Source organism: Phodopus roborovskii, unplaced genomic scaffold (genome assembly GCF_943737965.1).
Source record: "Phodopus roborovskii unplaced genomic scaffold, PHOROB, whole genome shotgun sequence".
Lineage (NCBI taxonomy): Eukaryota > Metazoa > Chordata > Mammalia > Rodentia > Cricetidae > Phodopus > Phodopus roborovskii.
In genome coordinates, this window is record NW_026126511.1 from 39,005,068 (window position 1) to 39,017,682 (window position 12,615).

A 12,615-nucleotide genomic window follows, 5' to 3' on the forward strand; every position below is an offset into this window, starting at 1 on the left:
GAAAGGCTTGACTTGGGCCGAAATCTCAAGCAGGCAGTGCAATCAGCAGTTGCTCATCCAGAGACAGACTCAAAATGTGAAGCAAGGAGCCAGAGAGACAGCCCTGTGGATTAGAGCACACACGGCTTCTGCAGAGGATCTGGGTTTGGTTCTTAGCACCCACATGAGGAGGCTTACAACCAGTGTACTTTCAGGTACAAGGGATGCAATGCCCTCTTTTGGCCTCCACAGGCTATCAGCAGCAGGTCTACATACTCAACACCAACACACAGATACACACACACACACACACACACACACACACACAGTTTTTTAAAAAAATAAAACCAAGTAGTGGTCCATGCATACCTAGACTTTTCCCTTTAGAGGTCATTACCCCTTAATATCACCCAAGTCTGGGGTGACTGTGCTTTTAGCTAGAACGTTGCTAACAAGATCTTAATATGGCTGGTGCTTGCAAAACACACTGGGCTGAGAAGCCTTTTGTCCAAATGAAATAGCAATGTGAGCTCCAGGTCCAACCAGTTCCTCACTCAACAAAAGAGGATAGACGTGGTGTGGATACAAGAGGCCAGGGAAGACGTGATGTCCCATGCTTACTCTCTTGCCTTTCCATGCTCAACAGCCATTTGTTTAACATTTGATAAGGGGGACAAAGCGTGGTGTTTTGTTTGTTGAGGACCTAGTCCAAAGTCACCGCGCACAGCCTGTGTGGCTGTAGAGAATGTCCTCTCTTGCCGCCCTCTATCATTGCCATCTGCTGGCAGTTTGCTTGTTTTCAGCTTTTGTCCCCTGAATTTATACCTTATTTGCCAGCTGACCGATCTTAGAATGATTTCCACGCTCTGAAGGGGGAACGGAAGGCTTAAGCACACAACCCTCATTTGTTCTTGCAGGGAAAATGACATGCCATTTATTGTCCTGATAAATTGCCAAATTAGCATATCTCTGCAATCCAAGTGAAATAAATTCTACCTCGAACTGGATGCAAATTGAATAGATCTGTTACTACGAGGCAGGCTGAGAAAAAAATAAATAAATAAAAGGAAGGAAAACAAAACAAAAGCAAATTCCTTCTGGTACTGTTTACATAATCACCAGCCATTTCTCTTCCTTCAGCAGCAGTAATGTATCTCTCTGTCCACTTCCTTGTATGCGGAACTCTTGTGTAATAAACATCTGTGAGGACTGTCACTGATCGTCTGGATGAGGTCAGCTGCAGCAGCAGAAAAGGCCTTTCCACCTCCATACACCAGCCTTGAAGAAAGGCCACATGTGACCGATACTTCTGGAGCAGGTGAGCATAGAGAATGACTTAGCAACCTAGAGCACTGCTTGGTCTGGGCCATGAACACAGCCCTCTCCTAATAATGCACTTGGCAGTCTGAGACCGTTACCTGTTCCTAACACACACACACACACACACACACACACACACACACACACACACCTCCCCAAACATGTGGCTAGCTGTACTGAGCTGAGTATACATCTCTGAACAATGGATTCGTTTTCTCTTTTGATGGTTGTAAACAGATAAACCCTTTCACTCATGTTCCATTATGTCTGGGTAAGACAATGTGCCTAGATTGGATCTGGGTATACCTGCGATAAGATGAACTGTCCTCAAGTGAACTTTTGGGAGGCTTCTCCTCTTTGCCTTCTTATGCCTATGCATAACTGGGTAGGCAAATGATTAACATAAGGTGTGTATGGGAAGGGGCCTTATATAAGGCCCCTTATATACACCTTATATAAGACAAATCTGTCAATTAAAATAGAGAACTACTCAAACAATGTCCCTAGTAACCAAACTCTGCCTCCTGTGCCCCCAAAGGAAGCCCCTGGGAGTGCACTCACTCATGTGGCCCTCTCAGACACATAGTTCTTTCTGATCTGCACTAGCATCCGCCTTTTAGGAAGTTCCCTTGCTGTTTTGGCAATCTGTGTGAGCCTGTCTATCAATTCCATGAGGCACTGACAGAACAAACATCCCAGTACAGGGTGTTTTTAGATAGTATCACATATACAACAGAGTAGGGCTTGCTTAAGTTCTGTTATCATTAAGTTAGAACATATAATCCTTATCCTATATTGTAACCCATGAGAAAATGTAGTTATAACAACAAAAAAAGGACTTTTGCTTTAAAACCATCAGTGCCCCATCCCCCAAAAATATATGAAAGACAATGAAGCTCATCTAGAAACAGTTCATGGACTAGCACTTACGAACTATCAGTCAAATGTGTCTAACCCCTGGCCTGTGGGACCCATGTGACTGAGGACAGCCATGAACTGGCCCAACACAAAAGCCATAAACCCACTTAAAACATTAAAGGAGTTTTGGAAATTTTGTGGGTGGCACAACTGCATGTTGGTTCTTGAGCACGTCGGTTCTTTGAGGTTGACAGTGTGATGTCACAATGTCAAAGGTTAGGTACGCCTACCATGATTTGAATGTTGAATGTTCCCCATGGGCTCATGTGTTTACACACTTGCTCTCAGCTGGCGGTGCTGGCAGAGCTGTTTGGGAAGGTCCCAGGACTTCTGGGAGGTGGAGGAAGTGAGTGGGGATGGGCCTTGAGGCTTTATATTCCAGTATGGTTCCCATTCAGTTCTGAATTTAAACACCAATGACCAGCTTGCTGGCACCAGCATCATTGTCTTCCCTACCTGTCCCCATGGAACTGTGAGCCAAAATAAACTCCATTCCCCTTGAGTTGCTTTTGTCAGGCTATTTTTATCACAGCAATGAAAAAGGATGACTGCGTGTGACATGCAGTAAAGCAGAGCTCAAATTTCTTTAGCTCTGGAGTTTTCCATACAGTATGACATCATACATTTCAACATCTGCCTTCCATCAGTTACAGGACCCCGCTTTATGGAATGGGTAAAGGCAGTGAGCATCAGAGACTAAAATACACCACAATCACTGCCGATTATTCTCCAGCAAGTGGGAACATTGGCCCAACGACTCCAAGAACCAATCATGTAAACGGATCTGCAGATGTGAGACTAAAGCTAGGGGGCTGAGGGACACAGTCACCCTGTTTTTGTCATGACCCTGTTAGATCGAATATAATCTGACATGGGATTTATAGAGCTTCCCCGAAGATACAGAATAAATTATGTCGCATGGATACAGGATCTCTAGTGGAAGGATATAAGATCCAGCCTGGTTAGAGCTATTAGGAGAGACGGGGAAGAATGCAACATTTTAAGAGAACCAAGCTTATTTTTATTTGATCAATTTCCTCTTTGCATTATGTTTTACCTAACTAATATTACTAGGTAGCAATTCATTAATCAAGTTTACATCTGGCTCTCAAACGTATCTAACGTTCTCCACTAAAGAACTTTCATAGAAATAAACTTTAAAGCTCTTTGTTAATGGGACATGATGAGGTTCAAGGGACCAGCCATAAGCACCCAGCACACAATGCTACTCAGACCTGGACAACCTAAAGGACAGGATAGTGGCCTCTGAAGGGGAAACAAGGGAGATGAAGAGGCCCTAAGATGCCTTTGCAGAGAGGCCTCCAATCTAAAGACAAGAGAAAATCCAATCCAAACAGAACATGCGCACAAACCGAGGTGATGGGGCTAGAACTCAGGGAAACTAAGGAGCCAAAAATTTGTAGTGCAGAGTTTTAGGGCCACCAGTATTTGCATGGAGGGGGAAGTGTGTAAAGAAAGCCCTAGCGGTCCTCAAGGAGGCTCTTCAAATGTTAGCTGAATTTTGCCCAGGGCATGCATATGGGGAAAGACCAGCCTGAAGAGCCCTCCAGGTTCACCTGGCATGAAATAATTTGGTTCCCACGAGCTGAAGAGGAAAGAAACCATAATATATGGGTCATCAGCTATCATGCTCATTTAGCATCATTACTAAGCAGCAAGTGGGCTCTGGAGGCAACTTACAGCAAGCCTCAAAAGACTGAAACAGGGTTCAGCCTAACTGCACCCAGAACAAAGGGACACATTGTTAAAGGAATGGAGAAATATCCAGTATCGAGCAAGGTAAACCTTACGATGTTGGCATGTGATCAGAAAAATAAGCGACATGCAAAAAAGAAAATATGGCCTGTATGGAAGATAAAAGTGAATTAGTAGAAACAGACCAGAAACCATCATAACTATATCCCTATGCTCAAGAAGGAAAGCAGAAGATGAGAGGTTGGAAATAGAAAACAGGATTCAACACTTTTGGATGTAGACAATATAATATAAAGACAATATAACACAAATATATATATATATATTAAATGGAGTTATTAAAACATGACAGTACACAAGAGAGAGAGAGAAAAAAAGACAGATTAACTTAAAGATATGTTGGCCTATCTCTTCCAAAATGAAACAAAAAATAAAGGAAGTAGGTAGACAGAGAATCTTCAAATGATTACACATACACTCAGGGTTTCCCGAAAGGTTGGGAGTGAATTCAGAACAAATAATTTAGGAAATTAAAAACTAAAAGTTTGATGCGAAGTTTAAACCAGTGCTATCCAAGAATTCAAGGATCCTCAAATATAAGAAACAACTTTTCAGAACATACATAATCAAATTATTTCAAACTGGTGTAAAGAGAAAAAGCTAGCATTTTACATACAGAAGAGCAAGGATGAGGCTCACACAGGTTTTCTGCTATTAATAACACAAGCAAGAAGACAGTGGACATTATTTTCAAAGCAGTAGAAGAAAAATACACTAACAGAATTCTACATTCAGAGAAAATATACTTCAAGAATAAAAAAGAAACCAATGCTGTTTCTGGCACACAGAAACTGAAACAATTCATTATCAACAGATAATGAACTAGGAAGATTCTGGATGTAAGAAAAAGATATAAGGTAGAGACCTAAACCTATAGGAAAGTAATTCACCGTTACTGACACAAGTTAATTGGAGGTAAAAGGATGGGAAAAGATACGCCAGCCAACAGGAAGTAGTAGTGACTATATTACTGTCAGGAAGAGAATGTTCAGAACAAAGAACATGACCAGGGCATACAGGAGATAAAAGAACTATGATTCATTCAGATGAAACAAAGATCTAAAATACTCATGGGTATAACAATAGGTTTTCATGAGAACTCAAACAAAAACCATGAAAGAAAAAAAAGCAGAAAAACAAAAGTTACTTGTAGCTTTACTGAAATTAAATCAATTTTCTACAATGTTTCTAGATTAAATACCCACTCATTAAAATCTCACCCTGATCTGTGGCTCACATTACCTTCTCATGAGCTGCCAAATTAATGCCAGGGTAAGAGTGTGGTTTCCCTCATTGAGGTCTTGTCCAGCGATGCCAACCAGGGAAAATTTAGCTTGATTCTTCCCCAGATCCACTGCATAGTTACAGTTCTCGAGCTGTTAGTGAGGCAGAAAGACAACGGCTTATGGCATCATCTTGGTTATGATAAATATCAGGAAAGCAATAAAAAATAAAGACATGGAACAAATGACATCAGACCTGAGTAATCTCCAACCGCTCCTGGGTTTTGCACTACTATGGTCTACATCAATTAAAAAGGTTTCCATCCATAAGCATAACTCTTCAGCTCCACCAAAAATATTCACTGTGCTAGTGTGAAGCTAGGAGAGATTTATTATCATGAGCATTCTCATGATAATTCTCATGAGTATTCACACTCCGGAGAGAGCCTTCCTCAGTTATCTGTCTGTGATATTTCTAAAAGTTGGATTTTTGGAGATAGATGGACAGGAAAAAAAATCTATATTGTCCATCTTACGTACACATAGTGGATGGACATGGAGGACAGATGTTCCAGTGGCTACTCGTAGATCACTAAGGATCACAGAAGGCAAGTGAGATGGCTTAGTGGGTAAATGAACTTGCCGCTAAGTCTGACAACCTGAGTTCCATGCTCAGAGCCATCACGGTAGAAGGAGAGAACTGATTCCTGAAAGTTGTCCCCTCATTCCCACATGTGTGCTGTAGGATACAAGCATGTGTGTTGCTCCCCACACACGGGCACATGCCTGCCTGCATGCACATGCACTCGTGAGCACACACACACACACTAAATAAGTAAGTAAATAAACATAAAAAGAATCACAGAGATAACAAGTGGTGAGTAGTGGCTGTTCCAACCCTATCATTACAAAACAGTGTTGCCACCATGTTGACAGTAGACAAACTGGACCAGCCAAGTTGTGAGTACAAAGCTCCAATTCTTTACAGAATTAGAATGATGATCTTGTTGGGGGTGAGTCCTGACACTTTGCTTCCTCTGATTACCTTAACTGGAGAATTTTCATAGTAATGTGTAGAGACATCCAACATGAATTATAAATAAATAATCAATTGCAGTGACAGGTTCAGAGTAATGGAAGCATTAATGGGGTCTTTGGTTGCTGCACTAGTATTTAATCCCTGCTAAAGACTCAATGAAGTTTGGCCACCTGGTAGTGTTCACGAAGAGCTGTTGCAGGCTAATGCCATGACTGTCTCATGACCCATCAGAAGAATCATTGTTTACCTTTTTCATATTGCCCCCCAGCTTGGGGTATGGAGGTTTGTTTACTTTGTTCCAGTCAACAGGGACTTTGATCTTTTCATAGAGCTGGAAGATGATCAGGGCATCCGATAAGTCACTGAACAAAACAAACAAAGAATTCTCAGAGATCCAACATTTTACTCAGCAACTACAATACATGATGCCCCTAGTTCCTACAACATCCCCAGAACCCCTGGAAGCTTGGTAGGAGTTGCTCTGTCTTTACAGATGTAGGAATTGTGATTTAGAGAAACAGGTTTACTCTCCCAGTGACTGACTATGTCCCTTCCATGGACATAAACTGCCTTTAGGCAGGAAAAGAAACTTTAGCAATAGCACAGGGGACACTTAACTGCAAACTTAACACTGTTTTGCCTGCTCCTGAGCAGGTCACTGTGGCACTCCTGTACCCCATCAATGTACACACTTGGGGAAAAAACACGCACAGCATAGTGGTACAGTGTGTGAACCCTGTGCTCTTTCAGAGTTTGTCTGTCACATACAAAGGATGAGTCCCCAACTCTTCCTACCTGTACAAATGATTGACTCGAGGGTTAACTCCCAAGGAGTTCATCCAGTTCCTGAACGTCCGCTCTTCTCTCGTCTCACCTAGGTGAGTGAAGATTGATTAATATGTGCCCTAGAACAGGCCTTGTTTATGATCTAAGTTCATCTACCGTGGATGAAATATAGATGAAAGATACAGAAGAAATCAGACACTACTAAAGGGGGACTGATATTCTACTTCTTTCCATTTAATTTCTACAGGCATTTCTGTAGCATCCAACAAGATTTGGTGTCATCAAGCAGAGTTCATAGAACCAGCTGGACAAACAGAGGGAGGGGGAGGATACATTTGCCATTCAAGTGAGACAAAGGAAAGAACCATAGCCCAAACTTGGAGGCACAGAATTGAAGCTTCACTTTCTGGGCTCCGTAAAAGCTGACTAGGAATGAGGAGAGAGGGAGCATTTTGAAAAGTAGACGAGAGTAGTAAGAGTCTAAACATGAGCACAGAGGCAGCGATAGGCAAGTTCTGCATTCAGAACACGGGAAAGTGATGTGTCAGGGATCTATGCAGTGTAGCCACAGAGCTAAGTCTGTGTAGAGGCTGCAGCCAGGACTGGGAATCTCCGCAGGCCAAGTAACAGATTTATGCCGATATATGATACCGTGCCAGTCATCGTGGGTCCTTCTGTTTGATTGCTGCAATAAATTCTTGAGCAAGGCAGAGATATAATGAAAGCTATGCCAGATGTGCCTGGCAGCAGTGTGTAGAATTTCTGAAGGGTGATATGCATTTAGATTAAACATGCAGAAGGGATCACATTTGGTATTGGTGTTGGGGGCACATTTAACTGTTTGATGAATGGAGGAACCGGCCCCTAAGATCTACTAAGATAATTGGTGTACGATACAATATGAGTCTAGAAGAGCAGGGAGGGAGAATAAACCATCTAGGAGGCATTCCAAATGAAGAATTATTGGTAGTTACTCACATAATAGATTAAGAGGGAAAGGCAGAAAGATATCTCAGTAAGACCCAGGACCATTAGTTTTGGTGACCAAAATAAGAACAAAACAAATAGGATGCTGAATTGAAATGGGAATCACTGAAGGGGAGCAACTGAGACAGGAAGCAGGAAAGGCACAAATCCTGACGCCAAAGCAGCAGCTCGGAATGCATGGCCAACCAGACAAAAACACCATCCAAAGAGGCAGGGCTGGATATGGGAGATGCTTTACTAGAGAAAAGCACCATTGAAAAGGACTTGGTCAAAAATAACCTGGGCTTCCTTGAGTTAATAACATCCATTCCATACTAATTTTTACTTTATTTTTTTTTATCATGGTAGAAATTAGCTTCTTTTTTTTTTTTTTTTTAAGGATCAGTAAATATCTCTGGAATCATTAGCTGGTAGAAACTGGGCTAACTGAAGTTACATGCCATTTTATATAAGAGCTTTAATCTGTAAAACACAACTGTCAGGATTCTGCCTCAAAATACTTTCTCATGTCCTAATGACCTCCCAAAGAACAAAATAGAAGTGAAAACTTGAGCAATGTGTCCTAGCATAATCTACATATCACATCAGATGGCGAGTAGTGGCCATTTCTTGCCTCTAGTAATTAACACAGTTCATTAAAGTCTATACATTAAATTTTGGAGCTTACAATTAATTCATCTCATCCAATAACTAAATACATTGTCTTCCCTAAAACAGTTAATTCTGTATAATGGATATGATATAATTGTATTTGATGATTGCTGCTTGGTTATAATTGGTAGTTCATTCTATTTGTTATATTTTGGAGAACTTATGGCCTGCTTGTGTATGTTTGCATTTGATTTGGGGCTGATTTTGAATTGCCATTGGACCAGAGTATTGTTTTCTTGAACACCTTAAGCTAACATTATAGTTACCTTCCAGAGCCCCCCAGTCGATGTCCTGGTTCTCTGGCTTGTGCAGGGCAGGGTATTTGTTAAAGAGGTTGGCAATGAAAGCCAGGTTCAACTTGGGGTTCCCTCGGACAACATCGGTGGCTGTGACAAACTGCCGGCAGCCCAGCCTCTCGGCCTGCAGCAGCATGCATTCTGCCCTCTGGATGTCATCCTTCTCCTGCAATGAAAAGGATGTCAAGAGGCTGGGTCATGGATCCATACAGATTTGGGCATGCATAACATGAAGGAGAAGTAGGGTCTCATTAATGCGCCTAACACAGGCAGATATCTAACTACAGCTGCCCATTGTGCGTAACACATGTACGCAAATTTCAAAGTCAAGGGGTTCCACAGGAGACCAACATCCCCCATGGTTTAACAAGTTCAGTTGAACAGCTGGTTGCACTTTAAAAGGAACTTCAGAAAATCTGACATCTTTTACATTGATCTAAATTATTTTCAGTCATTAAGCTTCCTTTTGTTATAGTTTTTTTTTTTTTTGCACAGACTTTACAAGAATCTGCTCTAATAAAAGTTCATTAAGTAATAATTTATTCTAATTCATACACGACATTTACAGTCATAAGACCATCTGATTCATACAATTACTTTCCCACACTGGGTTGGCTAAAACCTTCCATACCTTCGTTGGTAAATATACCATAATAACTTGGCTTTGGCAAGTTTCCAGTTGAGGACTGCAGCAACACTCAGGTGAGTGAGGATAATCCCCAGTCATCTGTAATCAGACTCTTAAAACAAGACTAAGCTGTCTTAGATGGCAAGCCACTCTTTGTTAAGTCCATGACATCACCTACTTTCTCTTAGAACAAGACTAAGCTGTCTTAGATGATGATCCATTCTTTGTAAAGTTTATGGCATCGCCTAGTTCCACAGATCAAAGCCTCAGGTTAGAATGATCCCTTAGGCTGCCGTTTCAGTAGGCAACATGCTCATTTCATGACCATGCCTTCTTGTTGGCTCTCACTTCAAGTCTCCTTCAGAGATGAGTTCACGCCAAGATTAACTCATTGGCTTTAATCCCAATGACATTAGATGAGTCATGGTAACAGCAAGGATCAGCGTTATAAGTGGTGGTAAAACCGAAGGGCATGAGCTCCAAGTCAGTGTGGTAGAGCTTGCCTACATGTGTGAAGCCTGGGTTCTCTCCCAAGCACCGTGAGTGAAGACAAAACAACAAAAGCACTAACAACAACATCAAAATCCCCTGAAGAACTTTCTTTTGATTGGATCATCACCCAAGATGCATGTCCAGGTCAGCTTTCTGTTAGCTTAATATAAGCTAATGTCACCCGAGAAGAGAAATCTCAACTGAGAAAAATGCCTCCATCAGATTAGCCTGTAGCATTTTCTAGATTTGATTGGTGAGGCACTTCCTTAGTGTAGCACAGTCACTAGAGAAAGTGTCACCCCTGGCGGGTGGTTCCGACAGCTTGTATAAGAAAGCAGGCTGAGCAAGCCAGTAAGCAGCATTTGTGTATGCCATTTGCTTCAGTTCCTGCCCTGACTTTCCTCTATGACTGTGATTGGAAACTGTAAGCCAAATAAAATAAACTCTTTCCTCCCTAAGTTGCTTTTTGTCAGTGTTTTATCACAATAGAAACTTAACTAAGACAGTATATATTGTCATAGCCCATAAATCAGTGGCTATTACCTATGAACTGAAAATAAAACAATGCAAAATAAAAAGAATATTTTAATATTTAGACCTAGGTTGGTGTTGTGCCTTTGAAATGGTGGCCATGTAAAGAAGTACTCTGTGTGGTGCATGGCACTTCATTAATATCCATTTCTTATCCTTGGGTTTTATATCCAGATTCAGTTTTCCACAATTATTCTCAAAAATTCCTGACAGTGTTCAATAGTTAACAAGAGCTTAAGCAGAGCAGGGGACAAGGTGGCACAAAAGAACAGTTAATACCAAGAACACGGTGTTCTTTGAAAACAGTGGGCACAGCCTTACCCTCAGTCCTGACATGTCAATCATTTGAAGACAGTGGGTACAGCCTTACCCTAAGCCCTGACATGTCAATCATTTGAAAACAGTGGGCACAGCCTTACCCTCAGTCCTGACATGTCAATTATTTGAAGATAGTGGGCACAGCCTTACCCTCAGTCCTGACATGTCAATCACCACAGCTGGGACCCCTTCTTCATCTCCTTTTGGAGCCACTTGTTGAAGCAGGTGGTAATACGCTTTCGAGTCCTGAGAAAAAATTAAGAAATTATAATTTCCAAACAGTGAAGCGAATTGCACACTTAACATGACAATCATCTACTAAAAACAAGCAACATATTTCTTAAACCTACCATTCAGAAATATAGCAATTAACTGAGCTAGAAACATTCACTCACTAGACTGTCCACACTGTCCAGTTGCATATTATATTTGTTTTGTCTTTAAAGGAGTTTAACAACTTAAAAAAAAAAAACAACAACAAAATCACAGGACTAATACAAAAGGCAACACAAAAGTTTTGTTGTCCTCAGCAGGAGAGAAATATCTTACTTACACGAATTAAAGTGAATACATGAAAATATGTGTATACCTTTATACTGCTGTAGAAGTCAGTCAGCTAAGGTTTAATTAAAAAAAAAAGTGACAGAGAAAAAGGAAGCAGAAGTTTAAAGCAGAGTTTTAAAATACATTCAAACGGACAATCTGCAAACAAAACAATTTCAAAGACAGACGAGTAGTCTTGTGTTGTTGTTTTTCAAATTACAATTTGTGTGTGTGTGTAGCCCATGCACACAGGGGTCAGAGGACAACTTTCAGTGTGTTTTCTCCTTCTACCATGTGGGTCCCGGGCATTGTATTCAGGTCCTCGGGCTTAACAGAAAATGTTTATCTGTTGAGCCATCTTGATGGCTTCTTTATTTTATTTACTTTTGAGACAGGGTTTCATCATACATCCTGGGCTGGCCTTGAACTTATGGTTCTCCTCCTACAGCCTCCAAAGTGTTGGGATTACAGGCAATGTCTTCCCATAAAAGGAGAAATACCACCAGGATAAATGCATTTCCTATTTCTCTAGGAACTAGAAAATACAGCTAACCTGGATTATAATGAATTGGACTGAGCTTGAACTCTTAAATTTCCTTGAATTCTTTCATATGCTTATTGACAAATAGAATTTTCACAGTCATGATCTTAAAAATACAAATTTATGCTCAGTTAATGGAAGCATTCAGGATTTCACTTTATTTGTTAAGATAGTTTAAAAGCCTTTTAATTTAGTTTAAATACTGAAAACTCAGGAGTTGCAATGTTTTTAACTTGGGTACACACCTCAGACACACGTGTTATAGCAGCTTCTCCTACATACACACAGATATAAGCACTGTGTATATGCCCCATTGACCTTCCCAAAGTCCAAAATAGTTAAAAGCACACACAGCCTTTCAGTGAGAGTAAATCATGCCCATTTATGACTGAGATCATAATTTTGGGCACATAATTTTCCAACAATGGCAGGACAGAACTACTGAACACAAATGGGAAGCGTGGTCTGGCTCCTGTAAGCCCCACTTTGGGGGGCGATGCTCTAAGAATGTTGATCACCAGTCAAAGTGTGCCTAGAGGAGCTCCTTGGGAATGGGGGAGGGTCTGCCCGGCTACATGCTTTACTCT

The 12,615-nt window shown here is 41.1% G+C and overlaps 1 protein-coding gene across 3 annotated transcripts in view; it reads right to left on the bottom strand.

Moving 5' to 3' along the window:
• Lcp1 (lymphocyte cytosolic protein 1) overlaps positions 1 to 12,615 on the bottom strand; it is a 92,817-nt gene that overhangs the window by 12,372 nt on the left and 67,830 nt on the right. For all 3 annotated transcript variants that reach the window (XM_051195377.1, XM_051195375.1, XM_051195376.1), the window contains exons 9-13: positions 11,095 to 11,190; positions 8,946 to 9,141; positions 7,051 to 7,129; positions 6,503 to 6,617; positions 5,236 to 5,369 (exon numbers count right to left, since the gene is read on the bottom strand). In XM_051195377.1, the coding sequence (XP_051051334.1) occupies positions 5,236 to 5,369; positions 6,503 to 6,617; positions 7,051 to 7,129; positions 8,946 to 9,141; positions 11,095 to 11,190 (620 nt within the window). The remainder of the gene's footprint in view (positions 1 to 5,235; positions 5,370 to 6,502; positions 6,618 to 7,050; positions 7,130 to 8,945; positions 9,142 to 11,094; positions 11,191 to 12,615) is intronic.